General features: G+C 32.3%; 1 protein-coding gene across 2 annotated transcripts; it reads right to left on the bottom strand.

Moving 5' to 3' along the window:
* Positions 1–912: 912 nt before the first annotated feature.
* On the bottom strand, positions 913–18,790 carry LOC132718285 (small ribosomal subunit protein mS31-like). Of its 2 annotated transcripts, none has more exons than XM_060701973.1 (9): positions 18,677–18,790; positions 13,001–13,174; positions 12,307–12,438; positions 10,232–10,483; positions 9,648–9,691; positions 8,028–8,061; positions 7,351–7,424; positions 3,501–3,641; positions 913–1,215 (listed from the first exon to the last, which is right to left on the bottom strand). In XM_060701973.1, exons 1-9 carry the CDS (start codon positions 18,742–18,744, stop codon positions 965–967), a joined length of 1,170 nt encoding a protein of 389 aa, XP_060557956.1. In that variant the 5' UTR covers positions 18,745–18,790; the 3' UTR covers positions 913–964. The 2 variants fall into 2 exon arrangements, with proteins under 2 accessions (XP_060557956.1, XP_060557955.1); XM_060701972.1 differs by lacking the exon at positions 18,677–18,790 and adding an exon at positions 17,374–17,519.
* Position 18,791: the final 1 nt, after the last annotated feature.

Raw genomic sequence — 18,791 nt, 5'->3', positions numbered from 1 at the left:
ACCCAGATTATTTGCGGTGTATAGCGATGTTCTGTTGCTTTTGATTATTTAGAATACATTGTGTCATGTCTAATGTAACATTTAATTTGAAAGTTTATAGTTTAACATGAACATGTTACTTAATTTATCATAATTTTTTAAAATAATTTCTTATATTTTCCTGTATGTTCAATATTATCCCTATTTTTTGGCAAAAAATATAGAAGTCTATGAACGTATTGCGTGTATCTATTTATAGAATGTATTGCGTGTATATATTTATAGAATTTTCTATTTATAGAATTGCGTGTTTCTATTTATAGAATTTTCTATTTATAGAATTGCGTGTTGCTATTTATAGAATTGCGTGTTTCTATTTATAGAATTTTCAATTTATAGAATTGCGTGTTTCTATTTACAAAATGTATAGAATTTTCTATTGATAGAATTGCATGTTTCTATTTATAGAATTGCGTGTTTCTATTTATAGAATTGCATGTTTCTATTTATAGAATTTTCTATTTATAGAATTGCATGTTTCTATTTATAGAATTGCTTGTTTCTGTTTATAGAATGCGTGTTTCTATTTATAGAATTGCATGTTTCTATTTATAGAAGCGGGCCAGAATTTTTCTGAAGTTTTGTGGATTCAGGTTATATTGTATTATCCATCATTTTTTCTTTATAATCAATTATATACTCGTATCAGAGCTAACCATAAATTTCAAAAAATAATTTTACATCATTTACTAAAATTTCATTAAAAAGAAATGTTTATTTGAAAGAAAATAATGATTTTTTTTTGCTATTTCTGCTATTAATTTTGCTTTTTGGCATTACCAATCTACTTTGAACATGAGGCACTAGTTACATGGTCACAACTGAATTCACTACAATTCAAAATAGATTTCAAAAGTCAAAAAAACATCAATCTATAATTGAAACATTTTATTAACACTTCACACAAACTTCAGCTATTCAAACATCATGCCTGTGATTGTATGACACCATCCTTGCCAAGTCGAGGTTCTAAAATGTCATATTTACTCTTGAAATATTCCCTATACCAATCTATATGTTCACGTTTCTGTGTCACGGTCAAGTAGGGGTTCTTTGAAAGGGCGATGGTTACTAGCTCCATAAAGTGACGTATTGGTCCTTTCTTAGGAAAATCAAGCAACTGATCATCTAGGAATACATGTTCATAAAATTCTACATTCATTTCCTCCTCCCAACCTACAAGACAAGGTAAATACAATCATGTATTTCAATAAACATTTATTTGTACATCAACAACCATGATATCTTTATCAGCAAAGAGGCTGACATTATTCTTAAATATCCTGTAATACAATTTTTCTATGGTTTTATATTATAAATATGATGCTCAAATTAAGATTTGTCAATATTGGAAGTTCCAAGAAGCATTATTTATAAAGATATTACCGAATTTAACATTTCATGTAAATAAAGGGAGGTAATAAAAAATTCATTTTCTAGAAAGTGTAGGTCAAAATTTTCAATAAGAAATGAATGCATATACTTTAACAATTACATATATGTACAAATATTTGCAGTACATATTTTACATATTCTTCGATGTTTGAAAATTGTTTTATAAGCATAATTATATACATATATAAAATTTCACTTATACAGGATCTTTAACATGGATGGTTTTATTATAAAACGATCTTTATTATACATAATTTTCATGACTATCTTACTGCATTGTACAAGTATACTACATGTACATGTATTTACTATATACATGTATAAACAAGGCAACTAAGTTAAATTTAAATTATTTAAATAGTATCTTAATAAATGATAACTAACTAAACTGTGAAAATGACAGCTTAGTGATAGCAATGTAAATGATAGCTAACTAAATTAAATTATCTATATCTAACTATATAATAAACAAGAACAAGAGGGCCATGATGGCCCTGAGGTCGCTCACCTGTATATAGGCCCCCCCAACCCCCACCCCCCCCCCCAAAGTTGCAGGGCCAATTTAATCCAAGGGCTTTTATTTGCATTAACTTGGTAGACACCCATAAGAAGATGTTTCATGCTAAACATCTAAGCTCTAGCTCATTGGGCTTTTTAAAAGAAGATTTTTTTTAAAGTTTTTACTATACACATATAGTTAAAAACAATGACACCCCTGGGGCGGGGCCAGGGCTTTTATTTGAACAAACTTTGTAGACACTTACTAGAAGATGTTTCATGCTTAATATCTAAACTCTAGCTATTTGGGTTTTTTCAAAGAAGATTTTAAGTTTTTGCTATACACATATAAAGAAAATCAATGACCCCCGGGGCGGGGCCAATTTTGACCCCAGATCTTTTATTTGAACAAAATTTGTAGACACTCACTAAAATATGTTTCATGCTTAATATCTTAACTCTAGTTATTTGGATTTTTTCAAAGAAGATTTTTAAAGTTTTTACTATATGCATATAGGGAAAATCAATGACCCCCTGGGGCGGGGCCAATTTTGATCCCAGGGCTTTTATTTGAACAAACTTGGTAGACACCTATTAGAACATGTTTGATGCTCAATATCTTAGCCATAGCTCTTTGAGTTCTTTAAAAGAAGATTTTTTAAGTTTTTACTATATGCATATAGGGAAAATCAATGACCCCCCGGGGCGGGGCCAATTTTGACCCTGGGGCTTTTATTTGAACAAACTTTGTAGACACTCATTAGAACATATTTCATGCTAAATATCTTAGCTCTAGCTCTTTGGGTTCTTTAAAAGAAGATTTTTTAAGTTTTTACTATATGCATATAGGGAAAATCAATGACCCCCCGGGGCGGGGCCAATTTTGACCCCAGGGCTTTTATTTGAACAAACTTGGTAGACACTCACTAGAAGATGTTTCATGCCAAATATCTAAGCTCTTATGGTTTTTTAAAAGAAGATATTTTCTTTCGGTTGCCATGGCAACCAGAGTTCTGCATGGAATTAAATTCTTTGAACAATTTTTAAAGGTGACCACCAAAGGAACATTCCTGTGAAGTTTGGATGAAATTGGCTTAGTGGTTTATGAGGAGATGTCATTTAAAGTAAAAGTTTACGGACGGACGGACGCCGGACGAAAAGTGATCACAAAAGCTCACCCTGTCACTTTGTGACAGGTGAGCTAAAAAGATAACAACCAGAATGATAACTAAGTAAGATAACTAAAATAGTGATAATCATGTTTTTTAATGGATGGTGCAAAAGAAATCCCAAGCAAAGTGTCCAAATGGCAGTACTAAATACCAGATTTGAAGGTTTGATGGCAATATCACTTTGCTAACTTTTATCATCCAAAAACCCTTTTTCTCTTTGTAATTACAGTGACCTTGACCTTGAACCTAGATGTTCTAAAAGCAATCCCAACCAGGGTTTTCATATAAACTTGCTGCTGAAGGTTACTAATTTAATAATACCCACCTTAAATTAATTACAACAATGTCTGATAATACAATTCATTATCAAACAATTAAACAAAGTAAAAACATTACCAGCTTCATTATCTATAGGAAATGTCCAGAGTTTCCCTTCCCTTGTCCATTGTATTTGCTCTTCGAAGGCATTAGACGGAGGATAAAAATTCATTTCATTTCTTTCCTCTTCCTCTACTTCATCAAACAAACTTCTTTTCTCTGAAAAATAATTACCAAATATTCGAACATACCTTGCTATTAATTTTTGCTTTAATTTATCAAAAATACTTAAACTCTTCGCCTGCTAGTGGCAACAGAATCTACCCATACACCAGTGCAGACCAAGACCAGCTAGCACATTCAGTTGTCAGATCAGTGTTTACACTGTTTGCTATTCAGTCAGTACATGTTTAACTTTGAAATTTTCCAAAAAAATAATAAATGGTTTTATCCAGATTGAAAGATGGACAAGTCCATTTAACATAATAGTTCTGGTAAGGGTTCATGCCTGCTAGGCCTAATGAGAGGTACGTCTTATCACTTGTTAAAATGTTAAATATTTCTTATACAGTCGGCATCGTACTTGCCTCCACCTTTATTGAGCGACTTTTTTATTAAGCGGCCGCATAAAATCCCTCCCGATGATTTTTACTATATAAGTTAATTCCATTAAACGACGATTTTATATCGCGGCCAGCGGCCACTAAATGTCCGCCCAAATGTACAAAATTCAGTGTTAAAGTATCTATTAAACGGCCGTGACAAACAATCGTTCCTACGGACATTCTCACCTGTGTAATTAGCGAGTAGGTTTAAACAAACAAATATTTTTCATGGTCATCGGTCTTAAAGTATCTATTAAACGGCCGTCAATTAGACCGTCACAAATAATTGCCGTTTATAAACGAAATTAATAACAATTGCAATCGTTTTAAAATCGGAAAGAAAGAAACAGTTTAATTTCCGATAGTAATATTTATTGTGACATATTTTGTCAGAGCAATAACGTATCACAACACCGCATTGGCACAGTTTTGTCATGTGCTCAGAGTGACCTCCCTTCCAGAAAATCATCGAAAATGACGTCGGAACGAGCGAAAAAATGACAGAAAACTAACAATACCGGATAAATTGAATGAGGAAATCATGCATGGAATTGAGTCTGAGTAAATAGCAAATGCCATCGTTTGTAGTAAAAATAAAATCGTGAAACGTAGTGGACTAAACATTACAGCCTTTCATTGCTGATGGTGTAGATCTAGATGCTCATCTGATGCTTTATAAAATACATGTAGTACCCCATTAAATATGACCCTTCGACAAAAAAAAAAAAATAAATTAAAATAAAAATATATATAATGATAATCTAAGATCTCTCAAACTTTAATGTTTTGAAATCGGGGTAGTGTGAAAACTAATTGCTGAAAAAATCATGAACTTTAAAACTCATTGCATGAAAAATATCTATAGAGGTCTGGCTGATGATTTGAAAGTATGTTCAGCAGAAGATGTGTATAGATGTGTATGAACATATTAATAATATATGACAATATGCTTTGTTTCAAGGTCAAAATGACCTGTTAATAGTATTATGAGCGTAGATCACATTTGTACACAAATTTCTACTAAAAAAAACAAACACATATTGATGACTTTTTTAAACAAAAGGCATAAATGTAATTATGAAACTGTAATACATAATGATTATATAATATTGTACAGTTTTTGTTTTTATAAAAATATGTTATTATATCTATGACTTGTCGTATAATAAAGTCTCGAATTTTCCAGAATTCTATTGAGAGACCACTTTATTAAGAGACCACTTTTTGGCAGTCCCTTGAGTGGTCTCTTAATACAATGTCGACTGTATATCAATTATATTTGGAGTTATTATAATATCTGAGTCCTTTTAAACTTACATTATTATGAATGTGGAATGTGTTTTTATATTGTTGGGCATTAAATCATAAACAAGAGGGCCATGATGGCCCTGAGGTCGCTCACCTGTATATAGGCCCCCGGAGCGGGGCCAGTTTAAAAACCCCAGGGCTTTTATTTGAACAAACTTGGAAGACACTCATTAGAAGATGTTTCACAATGTTAAGTTTTTACTACACACATGTAATGAAAAACAATGATTTTAAACCCCCCCCCCCCCCCCCGGCAGGGCCAATTTTCACCCAAGGGCTTTTATTTGATCAAACTTGGTAGACATCCATAAGAAGATATTTCATGCTAAACATCTAAGCTCTAGCTCATTGGGTTTTTTAAAAGAAGATTTTTAAGTTTTTACTACACACATATAGTTAAAAACAATGACACCCCTGGGGCGACGCCAGTTTTGACCCCAGGGCTTTTATTTGAACAAACTTTGTAGACACTTACTAGAAGATGTTTCATGCTTAATATCTAAACTCTAGCTATTTGGGTTTTTCAAAGAAGATTTTTTAAGTTTTTACTATATGCATATATTGAAAATCAATAACCCCCCCGGGCTGGGCCAATTTTGACCCCAGGGCTATTATTTGAACAAACTTTGTAGACACTTACTAGAAGATATTTCATGCTTAATATCTAAACTCTAGCTATTTGGGTTTTTTCAAAGATGATTATTTAAGTTTTTGCTATACACATATAAGGAAAATCAATGACCCCCCGGGGCGGGGCCAATTTTGACCCCAGGGCTTTTATTAGAACAAACTTGGTAGACACCCATTAGAAGATGTTTCATGCTGAATATCTTAGCTCTAGCTCTTTGAGTTCTTTAAAAGAAGATTTTTTAAGTTTTTACTATATGCATATAGGGAAAATCAATGACCCCCTGGGGCGGGGCCAATTTTGACCCCAGGGCTTTTATTTGAACAAACTTGGTAGACACTCATTAGAAGATGTTTCATGCTGAATATCTTTGCTCTAGCTCTTTGGGTTCTTTAAAACAAGATTTTTTAAGTTTTTACTATATGCATATAAGGAAAATCAATGACCCCCTGGGGCGGGGCCAATTTTGACCCCAGAGATTTTATTTGAACAAACTTGGTAGACACTCACTAGAAGATGTTTCATGCCAAATATCTAAGCTCTAGCTCTTAGGGTTTTTTAAAAGAAGATATTTAAAGTTTTTTCTTTCGGTTGCCATGGCAACCAGAGTTCTGCATGGAATTAAATTCTTTGAACAATTTTTTAAGGTGACCACCAAAGGAACATTCCTGTGAAGTTTGGATGAAATTGGCTTAGTGGTTTATGAGGAGATGTCATTTAAAGTAAAAGTTTACGGACGGACGCCGGACGGACGCCGGATGAAAAGCGATCACAAAAGCTCACCCTGTCACTTTGTGACAGGTGAGCTAAAAATGAAAATACATGTACTAATCAAGTTTATCAAATAAATAAATCAAAGCTCTTTCTTGGTGCTACATGGTGTGTATCAGTATTTATACCATCTTTGTGAATTCATATGTTATTTTGTGCTAAAAACACAAATCTGGGACAGACGAAAATCAAGTAGGGCTAAATGTCACTTGACAGAAGCAACTTAAAGGAGGTATGGAGGCCACAACCATAAAATGAGCTACAAAATTATTATCACAATATGTTGCATTGCCCATCACATCAGCATGTTCTAAGGGTTTAAATGAACCACTGGTTTGATCATGTATGTATCATACATTTTACACTTAAACATTATCTTGAGACAAATGGCAGAATGTAAAGTCTAAAATATAATTTTGTTTGATTGGGATTTACATCACACCAACACAGTATAGGTCATATGGCTACATACTAGTTTTACTGGTGCAGGAAGACCTAAAATGCCCCTCTATGCATTATTTCAGACACAAACAGGCACCTGAAGTGTAAGTAAAATTCTCAAAAACACTCTGCTTATTGATTCACAGTATGAACCACAAAATGAATAAGTATTTACCAGGTTTTGCTGATTTCATATCCTTGGGTTTAAAGATACCCAATGGTTTTCCTTGAAATAATTTAGATGGCTGCCTGTAATGATACAATATATAACATAATAGAAGTGAAAACAAAAACTAGATTAACTCTTTCACATGCATGCCAATGGCCACTCATTCAGTGTATTAGTCTACATTCGGTAGAGAATCATAAAAATCTCCCCAAAGCGTCTAAATTAAAAGAATGATCTGAGTACATTTCCATTAAAATGACAATACAGTGAAAGAAAAGCTCTGGTATGGCAGCTTGCTCGACTATTCTCAGTGCTTGATAGTAAAACAAGAGCCTGGATACTGTAAAAAAATTTAAGTTCAAAAAGAGCTGTGATTCTGTCAAAATCAACATTAGAGTTATGGGCTTTGGACAGTGACCTCCTATCATGCTCTCAAATAAGACATTACTATAATTTTCATGACATTTTCCAAAGTAAAAGGGGCTTAAATATTACAAAACCATAAGAATTGGTCAAATTTACTGAATTGTATAACTAAGCGTTCATGTGACCTTTTCTATGAAAACCTTCATCAATATTCAAGAAAATGTCCTTTTTCTCCAATAAAACTAATTTATGAGCATGTATTACATCAATATTTTCAAAGTTAAATTATTTATGGGATAGGAAAACAAGCAGCTTACCTGAATCTCAGTCTCTTAACGTCTTTTTCCTCATCTGAAAAGATTATTTAAAAAAATAAAACACAATAAAATTCTTTTCAAGACAGCTGCAAGATGGACAGTTTACTTAACTATTCTTAAAGTAGCACGCCTCTAGATTCATGATAATTTTTATGAAAATTTTTCAAACGTAAAAAGTAAAACATTGTCAAGTAAACAAAGAAAATAATTTGCAAAATATAGGAAAATTACCAAAAAAAAGAAAGTCAGAATATGCAAAAATAACCCTTACTGCCTTAGTCACAAGGTAGAAATAGCTTGATTAATACTGCAAAATCAGTCATTAAACTGTCTAAAGTAATAACAACTAACAGATTATAACCGTTGGTTAAGTATGATATCTGTGTTTGTAAGGATTTACTTATTGTTAATTATGCTAATTTAAGAATAAAGATATTTCAAACCATTTCAACCCGTATATTGATATATAATCGTTGTAAACTTTAATTGTCATCTGATTTACGGTAAACTTCTATCAATTTTATTAAATTAAAGATACTACCGGGGTGTAATTTTCACACGTCATTTCACCTGATCAAAAGATGCATACCTTTTTATTGTTGGGCATTACATTTGTTTGCAAGCAAGCAGTATAATTGTTTATAATTACTATACAGTTTTGCAGTGACGACGATAAACAAATGCGAATATGTACATGCAAATATAATAGGTAGAGTAATGTGACTTTGACTTTGATACTAAAGACAAGTTGCAGACTTTAAATCACGTTTTGTCCAGAGAATGTGCCACAGAGATAAAGTCCGCAGAAATAAAAACATGCCAAAATTTGGAAAAACTGCAGAATTTGGAGCCCGCAGAAAAAAACACTTATAAGGTACCAAGTTTGATCTCAATATTTATAATAGCTTGCTAATTTAAATATACCCAACTTAAAACAAAACAATGTATGATAATACAATTAATTATCAAATAATTTAACAAAGTAGAAACATTTCCAGTTTCATTATCTAGCAAAAAAGTCAAATTTTAGGGCAGATAACTCGAAAATGAGAATGGTAACCCCAAATTTTTTTCACTTAAAATGTTTCTGTTATCAAATTGCTAGCTGCATTTTATAAATTTCATAACAACAGAAATAGCTGGATTCTGTTTTAAAATAAGTTTTATTTGTGTTACGTATAACATTTACTGCTTTTTGAAAGCCTAACAATGTGACATTTTGATCTGCCTGTGCTCATGTACAATCATCAATATGTTAAGATTTGTATACAAAATAAGTGTTACAGACTCTCTGAGAGATATAGCTTTTACCATCTCAATTTCTGAACAATATTTGATCAGATCGATTACAACACTTAACAAAAGTTTAACAAATTATAAAAATGCTTAGTATTTTGCAAAATGTCTTTTATGCATTTATTAAATGCAGCTTGCATACTACATGTATAAAAATTGATTACAACGTTAGTGCAGGCTATCATGAACTGTCTTACGACAATGACAAATTGCAGACCTCTTGGCCACCATATTGACTGTAAAAAGTAAACCTTGTCAGGGTTAACATAGGTAGTATATTATAAACAGAGACTGAGTATAAGTAACTTGAAACATTATACTTACCTTTACCTAAGCTTGGACTGATATTTAAACTCCCCAAAATAGTACTGAAAAGAAAATGTCACCAAAACAAATATATCAATGCAGTGAAGAAGACAATTTGTAATCATATTTTAAATCAGGGCATGGAACAAACCAGAATGAATCTTATTATGACTGCTCATATGTCAAGGCCATTCTGGACGTTTCCTGATTTTAGCAGCAGGAAATTTAGTCCTGCATATTCTACTCAATTCTAGGTCAATTGGTCTAAAACAGTATCACAAACAAAACATTGCATTCTTTTGTATAAACCACATCAACCAGTGAATATGTATATATGCAAGTGTAGGCACTGGATAGCAAGTCATCCAATTTGCATGAAATTGTTATAACACTGGAAAGGTCTATAGGTTTAACTAAAGTTTATTAATCAATTTACACGCAATCGATTTCGGACCATCTGCACATTCAATAAATTCACAATTTTTTTTGTTCCATGTACATTATTATGCTCCTTCAAAAATGAAAATTTGGAGTTGATAATTTTCTACACTGACCATTATATAATATAGTAAATTTTTATCCTATTAAATATTTAAATATACCTTATATCTGGTTCTTGTGGCATTTTCTTTTCCTCTGCTTTACGCATTTTTATAGCTTTCTGTATTTCGGGTGATTCTTGAATATCCTCTACTATAGGTGGTTTTGTTGCTGGTGCAGCCCCTTGTTTCTGATTGGCCGTTGTCTCAAATTGGCCCAACAGTTGAGAAATCAGATCATGTTCTGACTCTCCTGGTTCCCCTGGTAACTTCTTGGATAGTTCTATAGCTTCTGTTACCAGTTCTTTATCAATACTGTAATATTAATACTAAATTAGTTGATGAATTATCATCATACAGTGCATATGTACATTTATCACATAAACTACAACACAGGATTGTAATAAAGCCATTTAAAAACACTGATATTACACTAGTCGTAGAAACACTGACATGACATCATTTGTGTTACATACAAACATAGTGTTAAAGCATTACATTACTATAGGTGTGTCAATGAAAATTGGCTCTTTTGGACTTTCAGCCATTTTTTTTTTGAATATGTGATAATAGAATGTTATATTCATGCAAACTCAATTCTAAATTTATTTTAACTTGTTGAATAAAACAATATTAATATGCTTGCCAGAGACTCACACAATATGATTTTATTCATCTCGTTCAATAAATTTAGTATTAAAACTACTCTCATTCAATAATCTCTATATATAAGAGGTTCGTGACAGCTTTTAACAGCTAACCTGAGGATATGATTTGCATGAGCAAGATCTCATAATTGAAATATGTTGTAATATATAAAATACATTGTAAACTACAAATTTGTTTTGCTTCATTCTAAGTTACCTCCCTTGCAGTTTCATTTAAAGTAACAAATACTATAATTCAAAAACAGAAATTGAAAACAAAAGTATCTTGTAGACAATGTCAATATTGTGGTGATAAAAAAAACTTTAAAGCTCAATTTTATGAATATGTAAAAATACTTTGTCATGGTCTTAAAAACTAAGCATTCTTATAGTTCTGTTCAACTTTTTATATAATAGCTAGGGTAGTGTTGAAAATCTGAAATTATGATTTTAAAAGGAAAACCCCACCATAACACTGAAATCTGAAAACCCCACCATAACACTGAAGTTTGTATACAAATTTTAACATGCAAATGAATATTATGATAAATTCATGCATATGCACTGGTAATTGAAACCTTACATTGTTGCACTTTTAATAAGCAATTTAATGGTTTTCAGTAACATTTTTCCATCTTATCGACAAATTATTACAAACAAACTTTTACCATTATACCTTCATGGTGAACTTGGCCTACCATTCACAATAGTATTCAATGAATAAAAGAAGTAATAATGGTGTTAAATGCAGAAATATACCCTTTAATTAGGACAAAAATATTCCCAGCTATTGTTGTTTATTTATGTTCACAAATGTGGAGTTTTTATGCAAAACAGAATTCAATTGAACTTTAGATTTTGCTAGGAGGTTGTAGCTTATATAAAACTCAGTAGTTTGGACACCAAAATAAGAACAGGAGTTGATGGGAACCAAAGTCTGGAAACCAAAATAAGAATGGCAGTCGATATAAACGAAATGTAGCTTATTATTTCTGTTTATATGAAATTTATAAAATGCAAATTTAAAGGTAATAGATTTTCAGAGAAAGTACTTGATCAGAAAAAACCTTTTCTCAAAATTTCACTTGATGGCCTAGTTTTTGATAATCTTGGTCTTAAAATCATTACATACATCATGAATTCTGAGCAGATTTCAATATTTTTTTAGATTTAATATCCAGTTAATTAACAAGTTTTTCCTTATGAACTGCACCAGTTATCTAGTTTTTTTTTACCCGGAGTGATCTGTAATTGAACACCTGTCTCATTTACATTAATCTGAAAATTAAGATAATGATGATCCAATCAAAAGTGTGTTTACCAGAGAAGCCTTAGTTTTTACCCTGGTTGACCTATAGTAAAACTTGACCTTAGTTACATAATCAAAACAGACATTTTCTTTCTTACAGAAAACATAATATGTAGGTCAAATATGTAGGTCAAGTGAGCCGCAGATAAAGGAAAACAATTTCTTTTAGTAAAAGGTTATACCTGTGTTCAATCTTTTTAAGATTTGTTTCCACATTATGTTGAGATCCCCATCTCTCTTCACTAGCCTTCATTTCTCTCAGCATTGAAAACATATCTAACCCTTTTTCATCTGATTTCTGTGAAGATTTAACACTGAAAATATTACAAATACATGTAGTTAAAATTCTCCATTGAAAATTGTGTCAACAGTCACAAAGACCTGTACTTTGCATGTGGCACGGCACTACCTCACAGTAGTGAACATTTGCACCCAGTCATAATGAATTCTCTCATTGCATGTAGAAGTATTACTCTTGACAAGTGTTTTCTTTAGATCTCTAAGTGTGACCTTGACCTTTGACCCACAGAACAGATTCATGTAGGCGACACAACGTCTAATGGTGGTGAACATAAATTATGTGTCAAGTATTATTAAGACCCTTCATGAGAGTAGAAGATTATGCTCTGGTCTACGTATCTGATACAGTTTTTGTTTTTTTAAATATCTATAGTGGCTCCCATTATGTATCTGATATACGTAGTTATTTTATAATAATTAATGAAGCTGTGAGAAATGGTATGTGTGATGATAAGAAAGGACAGATTGACCGAATGACAGAACAGCAACTACTATTCCCACAGACAAATTTCTGTAACCATAAAAAGGTTCGTGCAAGCATGATCCTTGCATTATACAAAACATACTTTAACTTACGTTTTAACCTCGGAATCCGAGTCTGAACTACTGCTATTACTGGAATTTTCATCATCTGAACTTGAAGAACTTGACGACTCTGATCCCTTGTCTGCATCTTTGTTACTATCTTGTAACCATGGTGATGAAGTTATTGTACGTTTAGTGTTTATACATGCTGCCCCTGCAGGTACCCTACATTACAAGGAAAAGAATTTTTCGTTCATAGATGTTACTTTCTATTGTAAAAAAATTAGTTTCAAAATAATTAAATATCTAACTCTTTGTAATTGAGTTGAGATACATGTACACACACTTATCGTGACAGTCATTTGACTATATATATATATATTCAAAATTTCCAATATTGTTAAATGAAAAATAATAAGATGAAATGATATTATTATATAAACACAAATAATCACAAGCACAAACCAGTAGTGCACAGTCTTTAGCATAGCATTACTCCAGTTTTTACATGAAAATGACAATCATTCAGTCTCATTAACATCAATGATCATAATTGAGCCGCGTCATGACAAAACCAACATAATGGGTTTGCGACCGCGCAGTCTGATCAGGATCCATGCTGTTTGCTATCAGTTTCTCTACTTGTAATAGGGTTTTGAGCGAACAGCATGGATCCTGATCAGACTGCGCGCATGCGCATGCTGGTCTGGATCCATGCTGGTCGCAAACCCATTATGTTGGTGTTGTCGTGACACGGCTCATATTAAGCACATAAGTGACATACACCATTCTCATCTGCTATAATATATCAATCAAAACTATCTTGATTTAGGTTTATTTTTAACAAACTTTTTTTTGAGGTTCAACAGTTTCTGACCCTAAAACGTTCTTTTAACATCGTTTCCTGAGCTGAGGTAATAACTCTATTGTTTTCTGAGCCCTGATCTGATACAATTAATCAACAGTAAAAGTTCTTTAATCCATAATGATAATCCAAATTCTATCTAGGTTCTTTAATCCATAATGATAATCCATATTCTTCCACATTTATATCATATCTAACGATGATACTAACCCTTACCCATAACACTTTAAACCCTCAAAGTTATCTGAGAGATTTTGAGAGAAACATAATCTGATATTATTGAAGAAATAATACTGTGTCAAATATGCTAAAAATAGCAGCCGACACATAATTTCTAAAGTCTAGCCTAGTAATTAACTATAATCTACGACCAGCAATAATAAATAAGGAAAAAAATCCCTTTCCGTAGATTTTTCCTTGAATTGGGAATTTTCTCCTTGAAAATGGGAAAAACATATTTTTTTTATATTTGGAACATAAGCCAATATTGGCCATCAAAATTCGAGGTGCAACGTTATGTTCTGATGCATCGAAAACCTACGGCAAGTCTATTCAGTGCCGATTCAATTACAATATCAAATATCAGAATTTCGTTTCAATTCACAACCAAAAATAAACATCCAATCAGTGAGAGCATTATGTTGTATTTTCTCACAGGAAATCATAATGGATTCAAACGTCAATGTAAACAAAATAAATCTAAAAATCCTCCAACAAAACTTAAATTCAAAGTGTGGAAACACTTCAGGTTTTGTGAGGGTAAAGAATTAAACAAAGCAACATGTAAGATATGCTTTGCCGGCGTGTCATGTCCAAAGTTGGTAAACAGGCCTCAATGAATTTTTTCTAGGGTTACTCGCCCTGATGGGCGAGTAGCCCTTCAAATTTACTCGCCCTTCATACAATGTACTTGTCCTGCAATTTGACTGACATACAAAATTTGTAAAAATAAAAAAAACTCAAATTTAATATTTATCGGTCTATATCGTTATAATTGTATATCATTATAATTGCCTTTATTCATTTACATATTGTTAAATATTGTTTATAACACTTTTCATTCCTTTGCTAGATCTGTATAATTTTCAACATTACCTGAACACTTATTTAATGTACACGCCCATAAAACATTGTCGAATACTGCTGTTGTTACGGAATGGATTCATTATACGTTTATATCGTATGCATTTAGTAAAGTTTTATACCTACTCATAAGGTCAAATTTCAGTTTTCATTTGACAGTATTGCGATCAAAATGGCCTCTGTAGTTTGATTTTTTTAAACGGCAGAATCTCACTTGCCCTGTCAGGTGAGTTGAATCAATTATTTTCCTCACCCGACCCAAACTTTCAAGGCCTGGTAAATACCACTAACTTCATGCAACCACGCTTCAGTTACAAGCCAAGGTGCTTGTTTGATTAGAATTGTTTTCTAAATAATTTGAAATAAATCACTTTTTAGTAAGTTTCATGAACACTTGTACAAATCATAAATGTAAGTTAGGGATAAAATAAGTTGAGATAACTAAAAAATAAAAATAATAAAAAAACTAGAAATGTGTCTATAGGACACAGGTGCCTCCACACTCCACCGATATGTCAATCTTATGTCTCTAGGTCAATTTTTTTTTTGGGGTTACATGTGCCCAAGTTTTAAAACTAAAATTCTTTTATTAAGTAAAGGGCAAATACTACAAATACTGAATAAATCCACAAGAAAACCCCAAGGTGCATAAGTACACATGCTGACCAACATTCTTGTAAACTTTCAGGCTTTCAGGTCATAAACTTTTGAGTTACATGCAACACAAGTTAAATATTGTAAATTTTTACTAATTCAAGGGCAATAACTCTAAATATACTAAAAATATCAATACGAAAATACCCTACAACTACACATGCTGAGCAACATTCCTGTACGGTTTCATGACTCTAGGTCAAATACTTTAGTTACGTGCAACACAAGTTGAAAATTGGAAATTTTTACTAAGTCAAGGGCAATAACTCTAAAAATACTAAATTTATCCACATGAAAATATCCAGATGCACAAGTTACACATGCTGAGCAATATTCTTGTAAGGTTTCATGACTCTAGGTCAAATCTTTTTAGTTATGTGCAACACATGTTGAAAATTGGAAATTTTTACTAAGTCAAGGGCAATAACTCTAAAAATACTAAATATATCCACATGAAAATACCCAGGTGCACAACTACACATGCTATGCAACATTCTTGTAAGGTTTCATGACTCTAGGTCAAATACTTTTTTAGTTACGTGCGACACAAGTTGAAAATTGCGATTTTTTACTAAGTCAAGGGCAATAACTCTTAAAATACTAAATATATCAACGATGAAAATATCCAGGTGCACAACTTCACATGCTGATCAACAATCCTGTAAGGTTTCATGACTCTTGGTCAATTACTTTTTGAGCTATGTGCGACACAAAAAAGGGAACGGACGGACGGATGGATGGTCAAGGGTAAATTTATCTAAATGCCCCCCCCCCCCTATAGTGGGGGCACAAAAATTGTCAAGGGCATCAAACTTTTACAGCAAATAAGCAGAATTGTCAACTAAATATGAAATAAAAATCACACATGAATCTAGTCCAATATATTAGACGTTACAGGCTTGTTATAGTTTTTGTCGGTCAAGCCTGACGTCTAATAGTTATTGCTCAAAAACGCATAGCATCATAATAAAATGAAAAATTGTCTATAATCTTGCCTTTCAAGCTTTATTCAAAAGCTTATCTTCTTTTCTTTCAATTTCATGCTCAATCACACACAAAAACTCTCAATGAATGTACTTATCAATTTAAAATAAAATATAAACATCAATCTATTTTTGTCTATCAGCCATACTGGTTAAGCAAGGTGCTTTACAGATTGATTCCAAATTTTTGAACGGAAAAATATATTCGAACACACTGACGGTGCATGGGCAATTATTTCGTTAAAAAAATATTTCGTTAAATTGTTCTGACTCAGTTAAACGCTTGCATTTGAATACGCCAATCAGATTTCGCGCACTTTACGGCCGCCATTTGTTTATCGGCTGTAAAAGGAATTTAAATACATGAGAGGATTTAATCATGATTTTTCGGATGTGACAGTTTAATTATTTTGACAAAAGGTATTTATTTTTTAGTTTTGTTCATAAATAGGTCAAAAATTATGTAAATACACGCTGTCTTCATTGTTTTTCGTTCCGCCCGATTTTCTGTCGGAACATGCTATGGGTTTTTGAGCAATTTCGATATGACGTTGCTTTGCCCAGAAGCAAAAATATCTCAAAGCGACGTCATATTAATAGGACTAACATGAATCATATCGAAAAAAATGGAATCGGGGTGTCTGAAATCGAATCGAACTTTTGGTGTATCATTGCAGCCTTAATCAAAATACCTGGGGAAAAATGAAAAAAATCACTGGGATTATTTATCCGAGAAAAACATACTGATAATACCGATTTCTAATAAATATCAGGTTGTATTCCTCAATTTTTCGATTGTGGCAATCTAAAAGAAACAAACATATGTCTACAACATTTACCTTAAACCTGTCACATAAGAGTTTCGGCGATTTATTTCTATCACATGAAGAATTCGACAGAAAACACATGATAATGCTCTACCTCCAGTCATTTTTTTAAACGGTGTTACTGTAAGTTTTCCACTTCCTGTCAAAATGAAAGTTGCGAAGTTCAATTACTAAAAATCACACATTAAACTTTGACGTTTGTAGTTAATGAAATTATGTGGGCTTTGTGCTTTAGAAATTTAATTCCTTTACTTTTATTCAACTTTTATTTAATGACGTCATGTAATGATGTTCCGCAAACGATGATTTGGCGATGACATATTTGAAATGGAAACAGATGCAGAACCAGGAAACTAATGCAGACCTAGTCCAATATATTAGACGTTACAGGCTTGTTATAGTTTTTGTCGGTCAAGCCTGACGTCTAATAGTTATTGCTCAAAAACGCATAGCATCATAATAAAATGAAAAATTGTCTATAATCTTGCCTTTCAAGCTTTATTCAAAAGCTTATCTTCTTTTCTTTCAATTTCATGCTCAATCACACACAAAAACTCTCAATGAATGTACTTATCAATTTAAAATAAAATATAAACATCAATCTATTTTTGTCTATCAGCCATACTGGTTAAGCAAGGTGCTTTACAGATTGATTCCAAATTTTTGAACGGAAAAATATATTCGAACACACTGACGGTGCATGGGCAATTATTTCGTTAAAAAAATATTCCGTTAAATTGTTCTGACTCAGTTAAACGCTTGCATTTGAATACGCCAATCAGATTTCGCGCACTTTACGGCCGCCATTTGTTTATCGGCTGTAAAAGGAATTTAAATACATGAGAGGATTTAATCATGATTTTTCGGATGTGACAGTTTAATTATTTTGACAAAAGGTATTTATTTTTTAGTTTTGTTCATAAATAGGTCAAAAATTATGTAAATACACGCTGTCTTCATTGTTTTTCGTTCCGCCCGATTTTCTGTCGGAACATGCTATGGGTTTTTGAGCAATTTCGATATGACGTTGCTTTGCCCAGAAGCAAAAATATCTCAAAGCGACGTCATATTAATAGGACTAACATGAATCGTATCGAAAAAAATGGAATCGGGGTGTCTGAAATCGAATCGAACTGTTGGTGTATCATTGCAGCCTTAATCAAAATACCTGGGGAAAAATGAAAAAAATCACTGGGATTATTTATCCGAGAAAAACATACTGATAATACCGATTTCTAATAAATATCAGGTTGTATTCCTCAATTTTTCGATTGTGGCAATCTAAAAGAAACAAACATATGTCTACAACATTTACCTTAAACCTGTCACATAAGAGATTCGCGATTTATTTCTATCACACGAAGAATTCGACAGAAAACACATGATAATGCTCTACCTCCAGTCATTTTTTTAAACGGTGTTACTGTAAG

The sequence above is a fragment of the Ruditapes philippinarum genome, unplaced genomic scaffold (genome assembly GCF_026571515.1).
Source record: "Ruditapes philippinarum isolate M1 unplaced genomic scaffold, ASM2657151v2 ctg8317_1_1_1_1, whole genome shotgun sequence".
NCBI lineage: Eukaryota > Metazoa > Mollusca > Bivalvia > Venerida > Veneridae > Ruditapes > Ruditapes philippinarum.
The sequence above is the reverse complement of the archived record's forward strand: the minus strand, read 5'-3'. Positions and strand labels throughout refer to the sequence as shown.